The sequence below is a fragment of the Dermacentor andersoni genome, chromosome 11 (assembly GCF_023375885.2).
Source record: "Dermacentor andersoni chromosome 11, qqDerAnde1_hic_scaffold, whole genome shotgun sequence".
In the NCBI taxonomy this organism is placed as follows: domain Eukaryota; kingdom Metazoa; phylum Arthropoda; class Arachnida; order Ixodida; family Ixodidae; genus Dermacentor; species Dermacentor andersoni.
In genome coordinates, this window is record NC_092824.1 from 49,459,268 (window position 1) to 49,483,407 (window position 24,140).

The following is a 24,140-nucleotide window of genomic DNA, read 5'->3' on the forward strand; positions in this document are numbered from 1 at the left end:
GACGAAAGAGGCTATTTACAGGTTATTTACACTGGACTGGAGCCAGGCCAAGGGCACAGGGCACAGACCCACTTCGTCGTCGTTCTCGCGGCGGCTCGTCTCTCGGTATCTACCTATAATATCGTAATACTACCCCCCGGCGGCAAAAGCGCCGCCACGGTGCTTTTAAATATCCAAGGCACGTGGAGAGTTGTAGGGCTTGAGTCGGGTGACGTGGACAATGTCACTGGTTGTCACAGCGGAGGACGTAGTGGGCGTGGCTAGAACGATTTCATAGGTGACATCGGTCACCTTACGTATCACGCGATATGGGCCTGTGTAACAGGAACGCAGTTTTTCACAAAGGCCAACTTTACGCGATGGTGACCAAAGCAACACGAGGGTGCCGGGCGCAAAATGTGCATCACGGTGATGGAGGTCGTAGCGTCGCTTCTGTTTGTCTTGAGAGACTTGTAGACGAACGCGTGCAAGTTGACGAGCATGGTCAGCACGGGCGATTGCATCACGGGCGTAAGCGCTAGTTGAAGCTGTGGTGGACGGAAACACGGGAAAAGCCGGCAGTTTCGAGACGGGAAGAGTTGTATGCAAAGGTAATGTAGGGAAGAGCCCGGTCCCAGTCACGGTGGTCGTCTGAAACGTATTTGGATAGCATGTCTGTAAGGGTGCGGTTCAAACGCTCAGTGAGGCAGTTCGTTTGAGGGTGGTAGGAGGTAGTAAATTTATGCTGAATGGAGCAGGCCCGCATGATGTCGTCAATGACTTTCGCCAAAAAACGTACGGCCACGGTCTGTTAGCAATTGACGCGAAGCACCATGCATCAAAATGATATCATGTAGAAGGAAGTTCGCAACGTCAGTTGCGCAACTGGTCGGAAGAGTGCCGGTTACGGCCACGGAGCAAGAAATATTTAGGAGTGGAAACTCCGCTGTTTGCGGCGACCAGTAAAGGTCACAAGCCCGCGGATATGTTTTCATGCTGGCGGCACCTGGCGGCATGGGAAGAAATTACCGCCGTTTCGGTTGCCAGGGCAACCGGTTGAGCGTGTTGCTCCCGTTCGGCCGCGCGCGCCTGACTTCTACCACGGAGTGGCCGGAGCTGCCGAGCCGCCTGCCGGGCGCTGCTTTTTTTTTTTTTTTTCGCTGCGGCTTCTACGACGCGCCGCATGGTGCCGCCACTGTATACGGTAGCGTCGGCGCATGCAACAATTGTGACTTTATCTGATCGCCCGCGCCCGCTCGCGCTGACGGGAGTTTCACCTCCTATATGTCTTACTCCGTGGTTACGGCGTAGCGGGTCGCGTAGTCAGCCGCAACTGCAACCCACTTGTTTCCTGATGTAGATTCCGGAAATGGGCCGAGAAGGTCTAAGCCAACACGATGGAAGGGCTCGGCAGAGATGTCGAGCGGCTGCAGGTAACCAGCGGGGGGTTGGGAAGGCTTCTTGCGTCGTTGGCAAAGTTCACAAGCGGCGACGTAACGTCGTACGGAACGGGCAAGGCCCGGCCAGAAAAAACGGCGACGTACACGGTCATAGGTTCGAGATACGCCGAGGTGTCCTGCCGTTGGTGCGTCGTGGAGCTCTTGTAGAACGGTTGAGCGGAGGTGTTTAGGTATGACAAGTAGGAACTCAGAGCCGTCCGGATGAAGGTTACGACGGTACAGAGTACCGTCGCGGAGGACGAAGAGGCGTAGAGTGGCGTCGGCCGGAGAGTGTTCAAAACGGTCGATGAGTCCTCTGATGTGGGCGTCACGGCGTTGCTCGTCGGCGAAATGAAGCAGCTGCGACACAGAGAATACACAAGCAGCACTGTTAATATTGGAGGAGTCAGGGTCGTCAACAGGGTAACGCGACAGGCTGTCAGCGTCTTGGTGCAGGCGGCCAGACTTGTAGACCACAGAATACGAAAACTCTTGTAGTCTCAAAGCCCATCGACCAAGCCGGCCTGCAGGATCTTTTAGGGATGAGAGCCAGCAGAGAGCATGATGGTCAGTGACTACGGAAAAAGGGCGACCGTAGAGGTAAGGACGGAACTTCGCAACCGCCCAGACTACAGCAAGGCATTCTCGTTCCGTAATAGTATAGTTGCGCTCCGATGGTGTGAGGCGGCGGCTTGCATAAGCAATAACGCGATCCTGGCCACGCTGACGCTGGGCTAAGACGGCACCTACGCCATGACCGCTAGCATCTGTACGCAATTCTGTAGGGGCATCAGGGTCGAAGTGGGAGAGAATGGGTGGTGAGGAGAAAAGAGTGACGAGACGAGAGAAGACGGCGGCTTCTGCAGTACCCCACGAGAATTGTACGCTTTTCTTCAAAAGATTAGTGAGGGGTCTGTCAATTGCTGCAAAATCTTGAACAAAACGACGGAAGTACGAGCATAGCCCGACAAAACTTCGAACGTCTGCGGCTGTCTTCGGAACCGGAAAGTCTCGGACAGCGCGAGTTTTGTCGAGATCAGGATGTACTCCGGAAGCATCAACGAGGTGGCCCAAAACAGTAATTTGGCGGTGGCCGGAACGACATTTCGACGAGTTAAGTTGCAGCTTCGCCTTTCGAAATACATCAAGTATAGCTGTTAGACGCTCAAGGTGAGTGTCGAACGAGGGCGAGAAGACGATGACGTCGTCGAGGTAGCAGAGACAAGTGGACCATTTGAAACCACGGAGCAAGGAGTCCATCATACGCTCAAAGGTGGCAGGGGCGGTGCATAATCCAAACGACTTTACTTTAAATTGGTATAGGCCATCAGGTGCGATGAACGCGGTTTTTTCTCTGTCCATATCGTCAACAGCAATCTGCCAGTATCCAGAACGAAGATCAATAGAAGAGAAATAGCTGGAACCGTGGAGGCAGTCAAGGGCGTCGTCTATACGTGGGAGCGGGTAGACGTCCTTCATAGTAATGCTGTTCAGATGGCGGTAGTCTACACAGAAGCGCCAAGTGCCATCCTTCTTCTTAACCAACACTACAGGTGACGCCCAGCGACTCGAAGAAGGCTCAATGACGTTTTTGTCTAGCATTTTGTTGACTTCGCTTTGAATTACTCGGCGTTCCGACGCAGAAACTCGATACGGTCGTCGGTGAATAGGAGTAGCATCGCCAGTAAGAATCCGATGCTTGACCGCGAGCGTCTGGCCTAAAGGGCGATCGTCGAAGTCGAAAATATCTCTGTAGGACGATAATACTTGGTAAAGGTCTTCAGCCTGCGCAGAAGACAGGTCCGTCGCAACCATTTTCTGTATCTTGGGATCGGCGGCCGAGGCTGGCCCGATGGGCCTGCTAAGCTCGCAAGAAGCATCGGTTGATAACGCTGCCACGTGATTGATAGTCGCCGAGACAATCAACGTTGGCAAGGCAAATACCTTGAGGTAGAATTTGCTTTGCCAATCCAAAGTTAAAGATAGGTATGCGAGTGCGGTTTGCAGTAATGGTAAATATACTGTGAGGCACGGTAACGTCATACTGTAGTGGAATGTCGGGCAGAGGAGTGACGAGGTACTCGCCATCAGGGACTGGTGGGGAAGACAAGTTCAATATAGGCGATTGATTTTGGCGGCAGGCGAATAAAGCCGGTGGGGCGTAGGCGGCACTGGGGTGTGTCAGAAGGTTCTGCGAGAATCGGCAACTCAAGGCGAAGGGTACTGGAAGAGCAGTCAATAAGAGCAGAATGCGCGGAGAGAAAATCGAGGCCGAGAATGAGGTCGTGGGGGCAATGAGCAATCACGGTGAAGAGGACAGGAGTGTGGCGGCCGGCGATGCTAACACGTGCCGTACACATGCCGATGATAGGCACAGTACCGCCATCCGCAACGCGGACGACGCGTGCCGACGCTGGTGTGAGGAGCTTGTTCAGTCGTCGTCGGAAGGCAGCACTCATAATAGAAAGATGTGCACCTGTATCGATGAGTGCCGTGACAGGATAGCCATCAACGTCAACGTCAAGAAGGTTTTGGTTCGTGTTTAACGTGAGCAGAGGATTTGAGGGCAGTGTCGACAACGCAGCTTCGCCTCCAGAAGCTGAAGTGCCTAGTTTTCCGGCTGGGCCCGGGAGGCGATAGGCGGCGAAGAGAAGCGGCGGGGTTGGGGCGAACGAGACTGACGGTGTCGAGGTGAGGGCGAGCGGCTGTAGCGGAGGTTCGGAGCAGGGGCATCAGCGGCAGTGGGTTCATGGCGGGTGGCATAGGGAACAGAAGGTCCAAAGGTGCGGAATAAGTGGCGGCGTATGTCCAAGGAGGCGGTGGCCATCGGTTGCGGCAGTGACGAGCGACGTGGTCGATGCGACAGCAGTGAAAGTAGATCGGCCTGTCATCAGGGGTACGCCATTCGGCCGGGTTGCGGCGAGATGTGGCAGAAAAGGACTGCCGCTAGAGAACTGGGGAACCGTGGGTGTAGACGATGAACACACGGAGTTGAGACCCATGTTCTCAAATTCCTGTCTGACGACTGCCTGAATCAGCGCAATAGTGGTTGCTGGCGGATCGGGAGGCGTCGTGGAGAAAGTTGGCGAACAGGCGGCCTCGAGCTCGCGGCGAGCAATACGGGTGACGTCGTCACAGGTGGTGGCCTGACGCGGTCGACCCTCATATGTCGACGTAGCAGCGGTGTTGGGTAGATGTGGTGCGTGATACGGCGGCTCTTAGCCTGTTCAAGGCGACGGCATTCTTTAATGATGGCGTCGATTGTCGAGACGTTGCCGAAAACAAGCAAATTGAAAGCGTCGTCGGCGATGCCTTTTAGAACATGGGACACTTTATCTGATTCAGACATAGCATCGTCAGCTTTGCGACATAGAGCCAAGACGTCGAAGATGTATGAAACGTACGGCTCTGTAGATGTCTGAACACGAGACGCAAGAGCCTTTCTCGCGGCAACCTTGCGGCCAATGGGGTCGCCGAACAGTTCCCTGAGCTCTTCTTTGAAAGTGTCCCAACTGCTTATCTCGTCGTCATGCGTCTGGTACCACACGCGTGGGGTGCCGCCAAGATAAAAGATGACATTGGCGAGCATAATTGTTGGGTCCCACCTGTTATTAGCGCTGGCATGTTCATATAGCTTGATCCATTCGTCAACGTCCTGTCTCTCGAGGCCAGAGAACACACCAGGGACGCGATGTTGGGCAACCGTGACGATTTGAGCAGTCGAACCAGCCGAAGCCGTTGCAGAGGCGGGCTCGTCAGCGGGAGGCATGGTGACAAGCTCGATGTACCGACCACTCCGGAGTTCCGTGGCGAGGACGGGGATCGCTGACCTCCACCAGAATGTTACGTGTAGAAAGACACAGACGAATGAGGCTATTTACGGGCTATTTACACTGGACTGGAGCCAGAGCGCCAAGCCGACATTCACTCGCGCCAAGGGCACAGGCCCACTTTGTCGTCGTTCTCGCGGCGGCTCGTCTCTCGGGCATCTACCGATAATATCGTAATAATATCAATACTCGAAACAGCAGACCAGGAAGGAAGCGTTTTATGATAACTCAAGAGGCAGAGCCCTACTCTTTGAAGCTAGGTCATGATGTCTTAGAACGCGCAGCTATAAAAAGAAATTTAACGAAGAAGACATGTACTGTGTGTGGTAAATCTGCAGAAACAATAGAACACCTCATACTAAAACGTGATGGTATCCATCTTGATGTCGATGCGGGCGCAGTCACGCTTCCTGAGGCCCTAGGGTTTAGAGATAACAATAGTCACGTAAATAAATATGCGGTGGAAATTAGCAAGAAGCGATTGGAGGATTGGTGGCTCAAAAGCAGAGAGGTGACATAAGGTTAAAAGTGTAGGATAACATATTTTAAAAAAATGGCGAATTTTAATAACTTATAACACAGTCAAACAAAAATAAAAAGCTGAGCATGGTGGCAACTGTCATCACCCTGTTTCAAAGGGGACGCTCCTACCTTCCATCCATCCATCCGTTAGCCACCGAGCTTTGCTACCGAGTAGAAATTGTATGGGAAGGTCGAAAATGCAATGAAGTGGGGGAAATTCACCTGAAGCAAGGGTGTCCTCTCCCTCCATTGTTGTTCACACTTTATGCTAAGGACATAGGAAGACAGCTGGAAAAGAGTGAATTAGAGTTTGGTTTATCATACATGCGTAATGGACAAATGGTGCAACAGAAGGTCCCCGGATTGATGTATGCAGACGACATAGTGCTACTAGTGGACAATGCAAGACATCTACAGACATAATGCAAAAAAGAGGTGAGGCGTGCAGACAGGACACAAGAGTAGAGAAGTGGACTACACGAACGCCATAATGAATTTTTGCATAATGAATCCTTACCAACTAGCTCAGCTTTCTGTCGTTCTAAACATCTACAGACACTTGCGAATATGTGCGGCAACACAATGACAAATCAAGACCTTAATTTTAGCACGGAGAAATCGAGAATTATGATCTTTAATGAAGATACGAGTAACTATGTGGTGTAGATTCAACAGCAAGTCATAACCATAGTCAAGCAATATAGATACCTACGCATATACATAAACAAAGGACAGACATTCAAGCACCCACGAAAATAATCAGTAAATAAAGGGAAAGCAAAAGGCAGCAATAAAGAAACATAGAGCACATTGGGGCCACAATAAATATAAGCTGGTGCGAGGAATCTGGAAAGGAGCAGTGGTGCAAGCGCTAATGCTTGCAAATGCCATTCTGTGCTTAACGTGGCACATCTTGTCGGGGCTGGAAGTTACCCAGGCTCGATAGGCCAATTAGCGCTGGGAGTCATGGCAAAACCGCAAATGAGGCAATGCAGGGTGACATGGGTTGGGTCTCGTTTGAAGTCAGAGAAGCTCGCAGTATAACTAGTTTTGAAGGAAGACTCACAACATGGACAAAAATAAATGGGCGGCTAACGTGCACAAGTACCTGTACAAAGCGTGGACACAGAATGGAGGAAGTGGTGGTCAAGAAAGTTGGCAACCAAGTACAGGGTAATTGAAAGTGTAAATAGACAACCAGGAGTCATCAGAAAGAAAGTGAAGGAAACAGAGACAGTGAATTGGATACAAAGAATGGAAACAAAAAGTACCATGGAGATTTACAAGAGCGAGGAGAAAGAAATCAAAACGGAAAATCTGTACGATAACACAAAGGGAAGTGCCTTCCTCTTTAAGGCTTCAGCTGGTTGCCCAAGGACAAAAACATGCCGGAGCAAATATTCGTAACTAGATGAGGAACGTGTATGCTGCAGCAAAAATCTGCAGATCCCCCAGCACATATTAAGGGAATGCGAAGGGTGTCATCCAGTGAGACCCGCAGATAATGTGCACCTTCCGGAAGTGCTTGGATTTAAAGTGGACGGAAGCATCAACCGGTCAGCAGTCGAGATAAGCAAGAGAGCTTTAGAATATAGCTGGAAAAAAAGCAGGGAAGAGATTGATACGATCGGATCTATTACAGGCATAGGTAACAGTACAAGGTAGATAGAGAAGCTTTGAAGAAGAGAAAAAAAAAATTGAGAGTTGTATAGAAAAATGCCAGAATGAAAAGCCCGTATAGCATAACTGATTGACTCAAGCAGGCTAGGTGACTATTTGTTACCACACCATTTCAATCGGGATGCCAATAGATCATCATCATCATCTGTTTTTAACAGATGAATGATGATACGATATGCGCAAACATGAAAAAGTTTACAAATTTAAACTTTCTAATATCTACAGTGAGACGCGCATCTGTAAGCATGCAAATGCATTAAAATAGATGAGAGCTTTTCTTTAAAGAAAAGAAAAAAAGAACAGCAAGCACAGTGCACGAGAGCTGACCTGTATGCACCAATTTGTGATCATGGAAGGCGGCTCCAACGTTAGTACAAAACTTCTCTGTAGAGCCTCGCGGCATGCAGCTTTAAGTGACTTTAGTACTGATTTGAATTTATAATAAACTGCTAACATCCGGTTCAATTCTATCAACATACCGCACATTTATCATGCGTTTAGGCCAACCGTTGGCCCCTCTAACTCAAAACTCAATGTCACGTTTTAATTATATATTAAAAGAAAGATATTGACAAAATTTGATGAGTTCATAGTGCTGTTGCGCGCGTCATGAGCAGGAAGAAAATAAAACGGGCCATTACTTACTCGAGATATGCCATGCTTCACTTATCACAGCCTTGGCGACATAGTGAAGGCAACAGCAAATTCAAAAAGACAACTGCCTGAAGTAATCCCACTAAGAGTTTTGAAGTAATCACACTATGGGCTTTGAAATCTCACATAATAAGTGTATTGCACAGAAGCTTTCAAATGAACTAAGCATTTACCATGAGAAGTGACAAATGACTCCAAACAAGAATGCAGTAGTCTGTATCATACCATGCTATGATGAGTGCAACTTCGCGAACCAGAAGCAGACTGCAGAAACCTAATAAGCTTAAGTGTTGTCTGTCTGGGACAATGAATCGCAAGCAAAAGTAATGAAGATTTAGAAGTACAAAGCTTAGAAATGCACACAAAGCAGACAAATACTTTTTATTATTCCAAAATAGCACTTTTTAGAGAACCTATAGATCTTCGTTTTAGCTGAAACTTGGGCCCTAGATGCAGAGTGGATAATTTTTCGTTCTTTTTTGTACTCCTTCCTGAGACTGCCTTCACTCTCACCTAGGGAAGGGGGGAGGGTTGGCCCATTAAAAACGGCTCGACACTGAAAAAAGGGGAAAAAGGTAGAACTGAGAATGTGAGACGACCACCACCATCAATAACTGCGCATGCTGTGAGTACAGATTTGGCAGGAACAGAAAGTTGGGAGCACGCTGGTTGGGACTGAATGTGGTGTTATGTTGTGCAACATACATGACACACGGTGAAGGTAAAATGCAAAGTGCTTCATCTTTAGGAAGCTACGCAAGCTTTTTCTTTATACGAGAGTTGTTCAACAAAGACAGATTGATGCTCTGAAATCTTTATTTCTGAAAGTTATTCATCGGCAGTTTTCTACCTATCTATATGGTCACCAGTAAGTGAAATGCATGCATTCAACCATTTCTACCAAGTCTAGGTAACGTGAGTAGAGCCGTCTTTTTGCACCTACTTAAAAATTGCTTCCAATGGCTTGACTAGCACCTTGTTCCATGTCAAAGAAATGTCCCTTTTTTACCGTGAGGTACATAATAAGTCATAGTGCCAAGTCTGGACTATAAAATGAATAAAGGGATTGTTGAGATGGTTTGAAAAACGGTAAAAAAGGCACATTGCTTTGACTTGCAACAAGATAAGAAACAAGGCATAGCTAACACATTGGAGATGATTTTTAGGAAGGTGGCAAAAGATTTAGGCTTGGTAGAAACAGTGGGATGTGTGCATTTCATTAACTGGGGAGCGTATAATTAAAGTGCTGATGAATCATTTTCGGAAATAATTATTTGAGAACATCAATCTCAGTTTTTATGAGACAAGCCATATATAATGTGGGAGTGATGACAACTTCATCTAAGTGATGATACCGCTTCAAAAAATATTCACAGGATGGTTTTAATGATTACCATACTAAGTGTGTGTGCTCAAAGGTTTGACCATTTTTGTGGATCTGAATGATGGCTGTCGTTTTGAGGAAGAACAAAAGAAAGCTTTTAGCAACAAACTGGCGGCAGTACTGTCGTGCCTTCTACTTCAGTGCTTTGGCAGCCCTATGAAAAAGACACAGACAGAAACAATAATTTAAAAAAGTAAATAACATCTACTTTTTTTCGTATCGGAAGAATGCTTAGAGCTGGCTTAAAGCTAAAATTTTGGCAGTCTGAAGCAGTTCAAGCGGATCCTGTCAGGTGACTGAACACAATAGTGAACACACCTGTTCAATGTGCTTTCATAATGTGATATCCACATATTCACTTTGGATTTTTCTTTATGGGCAACATGCTAGGTTTGTTTTTATGCCGTCTCTGCTTGAAGCAATCAACAGTTTTCAAGCAAGGAAAGCCTCAGCCTGGAACAAACTATTCACCAAATGAAAAAAAAAAAACACAAGACACAGCTATTACTAGTTGTTGTGACCGTTGAGCTACAGTACATCAACTACCAAAGCAGTTGTGATCATGCTTATGAGATTTCACAAAGTTATCGCTGATATGGTGCCAGGCGTGCAAATGCCATGGCAACGTATCGACTTCTGCTAGTTGTGTCCACCATGCTACAGTACATTAACTGCTAGAGCAGTTGTGATCTTGCTTATGAGATTCCACAAAATGATTGATCATACGGTGCCATGTGTGTGCATGCATCAGTCGTCATCACGATAGCTAATGCTCGTCTTTGTCAGGACAACCTTGAGAAAGGTTGGCTGCTAAAGCAGCAGTGTTGAAACTGCTAAAGCAATATCAGGGCAGCAACTGCACAAAAGCTGCTAAAGCAGAAATATTGCAGCAGCAGTTGCAATGGTACCTCATTGAACTGCAAAAACATTTGTTGTCCTGACTTGTCTTCTTGCCGAAATGTTGGCTAAAGCCTGTGGTGTCCCTTATTTATCCACTGCTGATATGTCATGTTCCTGTGAACCCTTTGTGTAGTTCAGGCTCATGCTCAGCCTCACACTGGGCAAGTTCTTTGCCACTATCAATGCAAAACAGCACTAAGTCTTTTTAAACCAAGATTCTAGCCGGGAGTGGTATTCCTGCCAAGGCTGTACTGTGAGAATGCTGACAAAATTCTTCAAATCCGCAAACCCCCCATGACAACACAGAAGCACCAAACCCTTTTCTGAACCATTGGTATTGCACTGGGATGCACAGTGGTGCTAAATTTAACATCAGGAATGCGTACAACGCTGCATTTAAGGTATAAGCTATGGTACATGTGTGTAAAAATTTTTAACCTCTTTAGTTCAGAAAATAGGATAACTCGGACATGTCATCCAGTCTCAGCAAAAAAATATATGCAATATTAAATAGAATCAAATGTCCATTCATCTGGAGGCACTTGGCAGCCGCAGAGCTCTGTGGCCCATCCACAGAACTCTGCGAAATATAATCATACTGATGTAACAAAGAAGATTGCATGTATTATTGATCATGGTGTCTTTGCTTGTGAGTCTAAGCTTTTCCTAAATGTGTGATTATTTTTGTGTTCAGTACTCTCTCCCATATGTATTGTAAACAATTATGTCGCAAGAGCTTATTAATGTTTTTGATTTGTGAATTTATTGTTGTAACCAGGGTGTCTACCAAGTTGACATTTCCAAATTCCCTGAGTTTTCCAGGTTTTCCCTGAGTGCCTTTGCAAAATTCCCTGAGTGATGCAGAACTATGCTTTATGTCATGACAGGCTGAAACCATATTGCCCGATGCTGTCACTCTCTAGTAAGCATATGAAAAAAATTTTAAAAGATGACTTAATCCAATTTGAATACTAAGGACTAGTGTTTATGTTATTCAAGAAGAGAACAGAAGGAAGGGATTAGTAAAATGCACAGCAAATAAAATGTCTTCGAAAAAAATTGCAAATGGAGTTGGACATTCTCAAATACGAATAAAAAGGAGATGCATACAGAAGTAAATATTTTCAAATATGAGCTATTTCTATCAACTGATAGCAAGCTCAGTGGTATGAGGCCCTAACTTTGTCACAAGTGAGATTCTCTCTCAACAGCTCGTAAGTCAACGTCAACTGTCCTGACATACTCTCAGCCCGCGCACGACGCCTCTGTGTTGTGTTTCACTGCCTTAAAGAGTTTGTTTTGGTTTGGATGAAGGACACCTGCACCTCGGCATCAGCCAACACATTGTTTTTTGAGCTCAAGCTCCTTCAAAACGGCGGCAGAACGCTTGCTCTCCCGTTCATTCCTCAATGTGTAGGTCCTTTCTGTTCTTGTCCTCCTTCCGCGACTCGTTCGCCCCACCGACCATTTGAAGCATCTTCTTGGTCAGTTGCGCAGTCCACGTCAGATTTTTCGAACTCCCTAGGGGCCGCGAAAACGTCCGAAAAATTGGCCAGTTGAGAAAAATTAATGCATGTCATTTACTGCCCTTAAGGACTCAAACCGCCACAGGCACATTCGAAAACGCTCTGAAAGCCTGTCGGTACCCGTATTAAACATATCGGTGCTCGTACTGTGACAGGAAATACCGGGTGCACGCGTGTATAATTAAGGAATACATACTGTGTCCCATGGCAATAGCCCCTTCCCAGGCTTATGCTTCACTGCAATACTTTTGCATATGCTTCACCAAGTAACATTTCTGTACCGAGGCGAAGCTGACTTTCGGGAACCGGCATTATGCAACGCACCGTGCTTTCCAAGCTTCTAAGCCAATCGCGATGACCATATAAGCGGAGTCCGTGCCATTGCTGACAGCAGCGAATTCTTTCAATAAAAAACACGGCACCCAACGGCAAGAAGCTTCATAGCGAAGGTTGAAGCAGCTTGGCCTAGCGTTGCTGCAGTGGTGGTTACTGCTGCCAGGGGTCTGCGTGCGAGAGCGCCGGTTCGAGGAGGCGAGGTAATCAAAATGGCAGCGGTGGTGGCTTTGACTAATGCCGTTTCGGACCTGTGGTCACGGCATTGTCCGGAAAATCGGACGGCGAAGAGTTCTTGCGTCGGAAATTTCAGACATTCTGGTACATTGGCTCTATGGGATACGTGGTGGTGCCGCGAAGCCGGCCAAATTATCGGCAATCCGGAAAGTTGGTCGTTGACTGTACACTGGACTCTTCCAGCCGACGACAGGACGTCAAAGATGATTAATTAAAATTCCTGTCTGCTACTCGAGCCAGCATTACCGCGACTTTCGACCCTTTCAATAAAATTACAGCTAATTTTCCCTAATAGAGGCACAAATTCCCTGAGTTTTCCCTGAGTTTTTCCAGACTACTCAAAATCCCTGAGAATTCTTAGTTTTTCACTTTGGTAGACACCCTGGTAACTCACTTCCCTTTGTAATGCCCAAATGGGCCTTTAGGGATGTAAATAAATATAAAATAAATAAATAAATAAACAAATAAATATGGTGCTGCAAAGTTAAAACCCACACAACACAATGTGTGCACATGAACCAACCGTCATCACAACCAGTCAACACTAGGCTGCCACATTAGTACTGTTCTAAACAGTACACTGTTGAACAGTAGTACTGTTTAGAACAAGTGAACTAGTGAACAGTAGTACTGTTTAGAACAAGCTGCTGCATACTGACAAGGCATGCGGGGAAGTGGTGTGTCATGTCCTTTGTTTGACAGTCTGTTTTTTTTTTTTTTTTTTTTGCTGCTTGCTGGCAACATTTGCATCCAAAAGAAGGTGTGCACACGAAAGATTTACTGTCAAGCATTATTTGTCAGCCTTTGTGCTCGTGACAGGCACTCCAGGTGCATGCACGCAAAGTGTGTAGACTTCGTTAAACCATAATGGCAGAACAAGATTACCATATAAACCGAAATATAAGACGAGATATGTTGTTTTTTAAAGAGTCCGCTAAAGTTACCCCTTGTCTTATACAGTGGTGTTTAGCAGAATGCAACTCATCATCTGGCAACCTACAGCATGCATGTTGGCTAATGCATAGCCAGCATATAGTAAGTATAGTATCCATATGCAAATGTGATTGCTGGTATTTCTTTACTTCTTTTGTAGCTGTGACTTCCTGCGCACGCTTGCCTTATCAACTGCACGTGTGATTTGTCCTTTTTTGTTTTCTGTCTGATCAGTGATGAGTAGCGGCACGCGGAGACAGTTTTCAGCGGCGTTCACAATAATATCGGCAGGCTTCGCCAAAGCAAACTGCAACAAGGCTACTGAGCATTTCTGAAGGAAGTGTGCGATATTGGCAGGCATAAAAAGTAAAACTATTCGCATGCAACCGACATAAAACGCCATTTCGTGGGCATCGTGCAGTGTAACCATAGCTTGTGGACATACTTGCACACTTTCTGTGGGAGCATCGTGCATGCTCTTTGGTAGCGACAGCGCAGTTAATTCGCTGCAAAGCTACAGCACCATCATGACAATGCACTTTACCAAATTTTTGTTGGTTTTCTTTTTTTTTTTTCATTTTAAGGTAAGTGGTCAACGTATATTCTGGTTTATACAGTACTTTCATCAAGGTACAACTGCATTTCAGCATAGATAATATTGCTACGGAACAGCCGCCACAGTGTGGCTGCACTGAGGAGAAAGAAGACGACGTGTGTGCCGGCTTGATATAGCGTCGCCATTTTGGCCTCTGTTAGCTTCCTTGTAAACAAATTGTAAATAGCATTCAGCTTCAGCTACACGTAACATTAATTTGGTGGAGGTGGACGTTCCCCGTACCCGTCATGCAGCTTCGCAGCGGTCGCAATGGCGACAATGCAACTTCGGCTCCTGCTGGCGGCACTTGATCTACGCAAGCGTCTCCGCCTGCAACCTCGACCTACGTCGCCGTTTCCCCACCTCGGGATCTTAGTGTTTTCAACGGAGTCGGCAGTCCTGAGGTTGACGACTGGCTCCGCTTATACGAAGGTGTCAGCACCAGTCACAGGTGGCATCCGACTATTATGCTTGCCAACGTGTTTTTCTACCTCGAAGGAGCTCCACTGGCATGGTTCCGGCTCACGAAGAGGAGATCTCGAGCTGGGATCTCTTCAAAGACAAGCTCCGCGACCTTTTTGGCAATCCATTTGGTCGACAAGTCAATGCCAAGAAAGCCCTTGCCACACGTGTACAGACGTCGACCAAGTCCTACGTGTCATACATTCTCGACGTCTTGGCCCTTTGTGCCAAGGCTAACCCGAACAGGCCTGAGGACGATAATGTTAACCCCATCCTCAAAAGCAGTGCTGACGACGCCTTCAATTTACTGGTGTTTACGAACGTCACCAGCATCGATACCATCCTCAAGGAGTGCCGCCGTTTTGAGCATGCGAAAAGCCGCCGGGTAACCCAGCACATCACGCGACTTCCCAACACAGCCGCTACGTCATCCTGTGACGACCTCTTCCACCAGCCGTCGCGATGTGACAACTTGACCCACATCATTCATCATGAGGTCGAAGCGGCACAACCGGCGGCCCCTTCATTCCCGTTATCTGATCATTCTCCGGTGACAATCTCCTTGATCCAGGCCGTCGTCCGTCAAGAGTTGTCCAACGTCGGCCTGCAATCCATTCGTTCCGTACGCTCAGAACCTCTTTCTCCACACCCGTTCCCACCCCGCTCTTCTTACTCCTTTCATGGACAGCGCAACACCTCCAAATGCCGAACCGTGGACAACAAGGCGATCTGTTTTAACTGCCGACGCATTGGATATGTCGCTCGCCACTGCCGCAGCCGCTGGACTTCTCCAACACGCTATTCTCCTGATTACCACCCTCACCCCTCTAGCACATCCTTTTCCTTCGCTCCTGCTATGCCCGCCCCATCATCTGACCAGGCGACGTCTTTGACACGACCCCGCTACTCCCGCTCGCCTTCTCTCTCCCGCCGCCAATCTCGCTCGCCCCCGTCACGCCGTGCTCCTTCTCCGACCTACTCGCTGCACCCCCCACCGGAAAACTAGACAGTGCAGCTTCTGGAGGTGAAGCTGCAATGACGACATTGGCACGAAATCTTTGCTTCACCTTACCCACAAACAAGAATCTTTTGGACGTTCTCGTCGACAATGTTCCTGTGTGCGCGTTGATTGATACCGGGGCGCATGTGTCAATTATGAGTGCTGCTCTTTGCCGCCGGCTCAAGTCCTGACGCCTGCCCCGAACCGAGTTGTACAAGTCGCCGACGGAGGGACTGTCGCTATTGTTGGCATGTGTTCTGCCCGACTCACCACTACCGAGAGACAAACCGTCGTTCTCTTCACGGTCATCGAGCATTGCCCTCACGAACTCATTCTCGGTCTGGATTTCCTTGCAAATCATTCGGCCCTCATTGACTGTTAGGCCGGCTTACTTTGCCTTGACTTGCCTCTTCTTGCCGACCCTGTGGGCCCGCCTCCAAGCCGTCTGAGCTGCATGGATTATATTCGCCTACCGCCTCACTCTGTGACACACGTCAACTTGTCCTCACCAGCTGTACCTGACGGTAATTACGTGGTCGCACCATTTCCGGCAGTTATACTTACACATGGTGTTACCGTGCCGCACACTGTGCTAACAATTACTGGCAACCGCACCTTCCTTCCCCTTGTCAATTTCGCGCTAACCACGCAAGTTCTGCCTCAGGGAATTTCATTGGCTATAATTAGCGCTTTACAGGATGATGAGATCGAGCCATTCACAGTGGAAGATCGTCACAGTTCAGCCCATATCGTGACGTCATCGCACGGTACTGACGTCGACATTGAGAAGATGGTCTCCTCTGACCTTACACCTGTTCAAGCTGAAGCCCTTTGCTGCGTTCTTGACGGCTATCGCGACATGTTTGACTTTGACAATCGACCCTTAGGTCAAACGTCCGTCGTAACCCATCGCATAAACACTGGCGATGCGAACCCTATTCACCGACGTCCATATCGTGTTTCTGCGTCGGAAAGAGCTGTTATCCAACAGGAAGTCAAAAAGATGCTTGCAAAGGACATTATCGAGCCTTCATGTAGTCACTGGGCATCTCCCGTCGTACTTGTCAAAAAGAAAGATGGAACATGGCGCTTTTGCGTAGATTATCGCCACCTGAACAAAATCACAACAAAGGACGTGTACCCTTTGCCATGTATTGATGACGCTCTAGACTGCCTGTATGGTGCCACCTATTTTTCCTCTATCGACTTATGGTCCGGCTACTGGCAGATATCCGTCGACGACATGGACCGAGAGAAGACTTCATTTGTTACCCCTGACGGCCTTTATCAGTTCAAGGTGATGCCTTTCGGTCTCTGTAACGCGCCCACTACCTTCGAACGAATTATGGACTCTTTGCTTCAGGGGTTCAAGTGGTCCACCTGTTCGTGCTATCTGGACGACGTCATCGTTTATTCGCCCACATTCGACACGCATCTAGACCGTCTTTCAGCGATTCTTGACGTGTTCCGCCGCGCCGGTCTCCAGTTGAACTCATCAAAATGTCACTTGGCTCGCCGCCAAATCGCCGTCCTTGGACACGTCATGGACGCTAGAGGCATGCGACCCGATCTGGACAAAATTTGCGCCTTTCCGAATTTTCCTGTTCCGAAGTCTACCAAGGGCGTTCGTAGTTTCGTAGGGCTGTGCTCTTATTTCCGGCGCTTTGTGAAGGATTTTGCGACCCATCTCACGTCCCCTTACTGACCTCTTGAAGAAAGACGCCCCTTTTTCTTGGGGTGCTGACCATGCCGCATCTTTTTCGCAGCTGACTACTATCCTTACCATGCCTCCAATTTTGGCCCTCTTTGACCCGCCTTCCTCAATGGAAGTTTGAACTGATGCCAGTGGTCACGACATAGGAGCAGTGTTAGCACAATGCCAGTGTAGACATGATCACGTTATAGCCTATGCCAGCCGACTTCTATCACCCGCCGAACGCAATTATTCAATCACAGAGCGCGAGTGCCTCGCTCTTGTGTGGGCTGTTGCGAAGTTTCGTCCATACTTGTACAGACGCCCCTTCTGTGTCATCACTGATCACCACGCTCTCTGCTGGCTATCCTCGCTCAAGGACCCCACGGGACGACTCGCTCGCTGGGTGTTACGCCTGCAAGAATATACCTTCTCTGTGGTATATAAGACGGGACGCTTGCACCAGGATGCCGATTGTTTGTCCCGCTACCCCGTCGACGAACCGGCTGATGCGGATGCCATCGCTTGCGTTTTCTCTGTGTCCCAGTTGCTTCAAATCGGCAACGAGCAACGCCGCGATCCTTCATTACGAGCCCTCATCGACCGTCTAGAGTCAACTCCTGGCGACACCTCTCTCCGGATGTTTCTCCTACACGTAACACTACACACTACACGTAACAATATTTTGAAAACAAAGCACTACGTGTAATAAGAAACGGCTGCTTTAATTTTAAATATTTATGGAGTTGAAAAGAAAAATGACAGTTAGGCAGTCAAAGAGACACTGAAAGTCGGGCCACCAGCAAAAATAAACACGAGGGACCATACCACCCACCATAATATCACGATTAGATTTGCCCCTTTATACATCCAAACAATCTTATTTTATAACTTTTATGTTTTTAGCGCATGAAAAGGGACGAAAGACAGAAGTTCGACGCAGGCACAGTGCGTCGAACTTCCATCTCTCATCCCTTTTCGTGTGCTAAAAACGTAAAAGTTATGGAATGCCAACATGCCCAAACTTACACTCTTTTAAATCTTATTTTTCTATCTAAAGACAATTTTGTTCAAACTGGAATCAGTTAATTGCAAGTACATCATGAACTTGTGTATGAGTTCAAAAGTATGGGAACTCATGCCTGAATTGCAACATTCTGCTGCACGTGAACTTTGACATCTTTGTTGTAGTGTTTGCAGAACTTGAATATCCCAGTAAAGAATAAACCTCCTCTAAGTGATCTATCACACAATGTCGACAAGCGATGTGATGGGGATGACTGCCGCATCGACTCGTCGCCTACAAGTCGAACCCCATGCAAGTGATGATATTGAACTACGTGTCTTGAATATGAGGGCAGCAAATATGCGCCGAAACTGGCTTGACACATGTTTAGTAACCTATGTTGATTTCTTAAGCTGTAAAGACCAGCATAAAATATTTCTGAAGGGCTTGCAGTAGGTTTTTTATTCTTGCACATATAAAAATTAAGTTGTTCGCTTGTTCTGTGCGACAACTAGTAGTACTTGACTGATCTACATCCTGTTCCAGCTTCGCGCTATTGGCTGGTTGCTCATAGCACTTCTGTGTGACGAGCGACGAATTCTAGATTTCCAGAAATGAGTGACTGAGCGGCAAGGACAACCAATCTGTTTACGCGATGGCCCATTTCGATGCTCGAAGTCGTCACTTGTTGCTGTCGTGCACAAAATCGCTCTCATGAGTTTTGGGCTTAAAGTTTTCATTGTGACACCTTAGCTTATGGTCCTGAAACATTTACTAGTGAACATCTAGTACTGTGGAAAGATATACAATAAAAGAATAAAAATAAAAAACAAACGAAAGAAACAATTCAAAACCAACTTTATGATCAGTAACCAACTCCAAATGAAAGCTAAAAACAAGGTGGACAGAAAATACACAAACAGCATATGGAGCACTCCGCAGTAGTGGAGAGGTGTTGGACATAATGCAGCTTCCGTAATCTCCGTAATTGATAAACACCAGAGGGCACAAAGAATGGATTAATAAACACACATCCGAAAGCCTAACAGTGTGTTCATTTCTTAAGCTCAATCCTGTTCAAGTTTCAACCATGCAGAATGCCCCACTATTGGCCCCACATGCTTTTCTTCCACGCTTGTGCAGATCCCAAAAATGGCGCAGATCCCATGCACTGTGGGAATCGCTGTAAGCGAAGCTTTCCGTGCTGGATGCTTTGATAGATGATAATTAGTGGTGACGTTGACGGCTAAAGCTTAATTTCTTCAACATTTAGTCTAATACGAGAGTGGTAAGTACATGTTAAACGCTACCTTGCGTGCTCCACTGCTGTTCATCTGTGTAGTACACAGAACACACAGGGAGAGGTGTTTGCTCAAGGCGTACTTGTGCGCCATGTTTCATAACCTCTGAGAGCGTTGAGCATCGTCATTGCCTCACATGGCACGTCACATTGTGGCAGAAGTATTAAACTTGAATTGTATTATGGGACTGTATATGTCAAAACCGCAATCGGATTACAAGGCACGCCATAGTGGTAGATTCTGGATTAATTTTGACACAGTGGTGTTCCCTAACATGTTCCAAAATCTAAGTGCCTGTGACTTTCTATTTTGCCCCCGTCGAAATGCGGCTGCTGCTGTCAGGATCAAGTCCGCAACCTCGATCAATGCCATAGCCGTAAAGCTACCACGGTGGGCACAGAAGTGTTGATTTGACATGCGACCGCTTCCGTAGTGTTGCCTGGACCATGCGGTGCACTTTAATTAATGCGGCTCTGCTTCTGCAGGCCCTGCATAAGTTGTCCGCTTGGCATATTTGCATGGTTTCTATTTTTCAGAAATAGCAGAAACGTACTGTACTGTACCTTGAACTTAAGTTTATCCAGTTTCCGCGCAACCGCTGTCATGTCTATGGTAGTAGCGTTTCCTTGCCTTCCCACGTCACCTGTTCCCTCTCCCGCTCCCCCTGTTATGGGAACTGCCTCTTCTCCTTCCTCCTCTCTACAATTCTATCTACGCCCCCTCTGGCCACGCACGTTAGTAGAAAGGGAAGTGCTGCAGTTTCTGCAATACTTTTGAGGGGGGTCACGGATAATTACAGCTGTCAAGAGGCTAATGTGGCAACGCCCAGGGAGCTCCACAGGGCATTTTGCACACTGGACGTCGTGGGGTCCAAACAAGATTTTTTTCGTGACCTTGCTCCTGTCTTATATGCGGTACGCCAGACAACGGCAGCAGAATCAGTGGGAAAGTTGAAGAAAGAGGCAAAGAAAGCTTCGCTTTAAAAAAAAAGATAGAAAAGCAGGGTGCAGAGCTGTGGATAAACACCTTTTTATGATACATTATTGTCAGCAAAACAAATTGACCCAAATTTATGCCGTACAGGGCAGTGCCATGGCACCTGGTCATCTCAAAGTCGGCAGGCATGACTACTCATCAGTTTAGTTGGCTGCAAAAGAAAAGGAGGCTTCACAGGGTGTTTGTGGCCTGCGCAGTTCATATGTTTCGAGATGCCTGATTTATATAGCATAGTATGGGAGTGGGCCATTCAGAATTCCATTGTTTGGCGTAGACAGACCATTGCATAGATATCAGACGAGGACCAACCAAAAACAAACTCAGGTTCATGTGTAGCCTGAATTATGTGAATTCCATTGGTTTCTAATGGCAAAGATGACGTGAGGTAAAGAAAAGCGCAAAAGAAAACTAGCAGACAAGGCCAACGTTTCCTGCATGCTGTGCAACCGTGCCCTGCCATCCCGACTGCTATGCGACTGCTAAACAGCTGGCTGATAGCACTTAGCAACGCAAAACATTGCGCACGGTTGCACTGTTGGGCGCTTCCAGCTGCAGAAAACCTATTCAATCCAGTGACTGGGCAAAAGCCATCAAGGCACAGCCGGCAGAGACAAGGACTTACCTTGGCAGCACAGATGTTGAAGTGTGGGCACCGACTTAACAATGACTTTTCGGTGCTTGCACATTCTAACAAAGTTGTAATGAGCAAAGTGGCACATTGTGATATCTGACGTCCAGTAGCTCCTGTTTATAATTGAGCTTGGCTACCACTTAATGCACAATCTCACTGAGCATGACAGCTTTCCAACCGTCAATCCAGCTCTCGGTACATATGTGTGGCAAAGTAGCGTGCGGGAAAGTGTGTGTGTAAGCTCATTTACATTTGAAGCCTTACGTTTCTATGGTTCCACATTCCCACCATCACGCATTCCATACTGATCAAGAAATATCAGCTCTGACATGAGCTTTCCTAGGCAAAAGAGAAGCCACTGGCTGACGCCAAAAAAGTCAAAATCTAACATCCAGTGTACTCCACAGGACGTGTTCTGTTAGGCCCCATCATGTATGTCTCTATTGAAAACAGCACTGGAACACTGAGTAATATGTAGTATGATTTATAACCCCATCAGATAGGCAAATTTGTGACACTTTGAGCAAGTGAACTTTGCTGCAGCATATGTCACTTTGGTGGTGTGCTACAATGCAGGAAAGGAAAGCATCATTTGAAATTGATGGGAAATGCTGATCGGTTAGCTATTTCAGGCAGTGTATATATCTGCAAAATAACACTAAGCTGGTTAATCATCAGGGACGAAGACGTAACGTCGCTGCATCCAACACCCGAGCGATGTGTTGTGCATTTGGAAATGGGGAGAATGGCGGAGCTTTAGCGCCTAACGAACGAGACGGTTTTCATTGGCAGAGGAAAAATGGCAGTTTCCATAAACGTGGGTGCTTATAAAATTTCAAATCGCACACGCACCAAAAGAAATGCTTTCAGAATTAGTGGTGACCCAACATTGAGTATTCCCTTGTTATTTTTGAAGCACTGATATCGAGGCTGCGTGCTTCAACGCAGTGAAGTGAGCTTCACAAGCGCAGTGGCAGGCGACTGGTTACATCCCGAGTATCACTAAACCTTTCAGTGTGGCAGCTTGCGATAAACGCTAATGCAAAAGTCGTTGACACTAAAGTTTCTGCCCATCTGAGAGGGATATTAATCACAAAGGTGTAACCCAGCGGTGAGAGGCAGACAGCCATTCGTGCCTGGTTATCTATTGTAAGTGCATCAACAGGCATGCAGTGCTGCCTATTTAATTACCGTATTTATTCGATTATAAGGCGGGAGTACACCCCTCCCTCATCCAGCTAAGGAATTCTAGAAAAAGAACTTAACTAGGCAAACCAATATAAGGTGATATATAGTGGCCGACAAATTATTCATATTCGGTGGGAATTGCCCGAAATACCAAATAATCGAAAGTCCCCCCTCACCCCTTTTAGGAAACAATAAAACTGGATTGGTAAAAACACTTTCTTAAGGTGTGGCTTTACTGCAGTGTGTGCCGTGCTGTGTGAAGTCACAGCTCAAGGTGAAATTCCCACATAACCAGCACCCCTGCCTTTACTGTCAAAGTCCTTGAATTCTCGGTGCAGGTTATACGATCAAAAATACGGTACTGCCTCACCTGGCAATGTTTATCAGCAGCTACAATTTGCGCTGCTGTCTAAAATCCGGATAGCCAAAAGTGTGATACAGCTGCCACCATATTGAAACAGTAAGTGAACCTATAAGCCTCACATGTAAAACCAAGCGATGGGGGGGGGATGACATTGAGGCTGAAGATTTTGGGAAGATACCTCCCCTTATATTTGAATAAATACGGTATATACCACGCCTGTTACATTTGTGACCGCAAATATCCCACTCCTGAATCGCAGAGCCAATGAGACCTCGCCCAAGCATGCTGGTCAAACGTGCGGCCACTCACTCATGGTGTAGCCGTAGACGTCTTCCTCCTCTCCCTCGCCGTCTGAGAGCTCCTCACGCTTTATGCTGCCTGCACTGTTCATGTCGATCTGCGCAGAGAAGGCAGCAATGAGTGGCTGGCTCCCTACAAATAACTAGACAGTGCAATACCACGCAGAAAACAAAGAATGAGGCGAGAAAAATAAAAGCTATTTACTTGCATGCTGTAGCCATACGACGTAAGGAACATAAACGTGTTGCCCAAGACAGTCAGGGTTCGTACAGAACATTCGACAACAATTTACGAACAATTACAGGATTTCAAGAATACTGAATGCTGTTTGAATGACGCAGATCTGTTGCTCGGATGGCATGGTTGCCCCAAAACAGTGACTGACTAGGATCAGTTGCTCCCAAACTTACTAAATAACCATGAGAGCTTTCTTAATTTGCCGTCATGATTTTCTTGACATGAAAATGCATCTGTTCATGTGATTGTCAAATGTGATTTCAAGGTTATGCCTGTTTAGCCATTATAGTGTGCTAAATATTCTTTTTTAATTTACTTCATCATGTTTCACCCCTCCTGCCTTGGCATGCCAGAGATCTGTAGTAATAAACAATAATTAATTAAGCTAACTATGAAATAAGTAGTTATTAAAAATTATTTAATGAGAAATGAAAAAATCTTACATCAATCCTGACATGGCAGATCGGTGCAAGAAGCTCACACAGTTTTTAGTGATGTCTGAATTCAAGAACTGGCAAACTCTGATTTTCAGGAACTCTTCCATAAAATTAACCACATTAAATTTTTTCTTGTTGATATATTACCCTAATTATAGTTTGTGAACTAGTATATTCCTTCGTTTTCATTTGACTACTATAGGCAAGAAATTTTGTTAAATGCTCAGCAACAAATAGCCAATGATACAATTTGCATTTGAAGTCAGGATACTTCAACAAAAAGGTAAATTATATTCATCTTCAAAAATACCTCTGGTGTACAGCAGGCAGGAATGCCAGAAATGCATGGCAGTCAAAGGGCTATCAGCTGCTGCTGTCGTACTAAATGATTTCAGGGCCAGAAATATATCTCTAAAGTCTGCCAGCTTTTTTTTTTTCTTTTAATATATCAATTTTTGATGATGCTCTATCGATAAGTGCTATTGAAGAATCAAAGCCTTTGCTGGAGAACAG

General features: G+C 46.6%; 1 protein-coding gene across 2 annotated transcripts in view; it reads right to left on the bottom strand.

The window, feature by feature from the left end:
* Window positions 1-24,140, bottom strand: part of LOC126517967 (multiple PDZ domain protein-like) — a 301,027-nt gene that overhangs the window by 137,493 nt on the left and 139,394 nt on the right. For both annotated transcript variants that reach the window (XM_055064300.2, XM_050167791.3), the window contains exon 24: window positions 22,963-23,050. In XM_055064300.2, coding sequence (XP_054920275.1) covers window positions 22,963-23,050 — 88 coding nt within the window. The remainder of the gene's footprint in view (window positions 1-22,962; window positions 23,051-24,140) is intronic.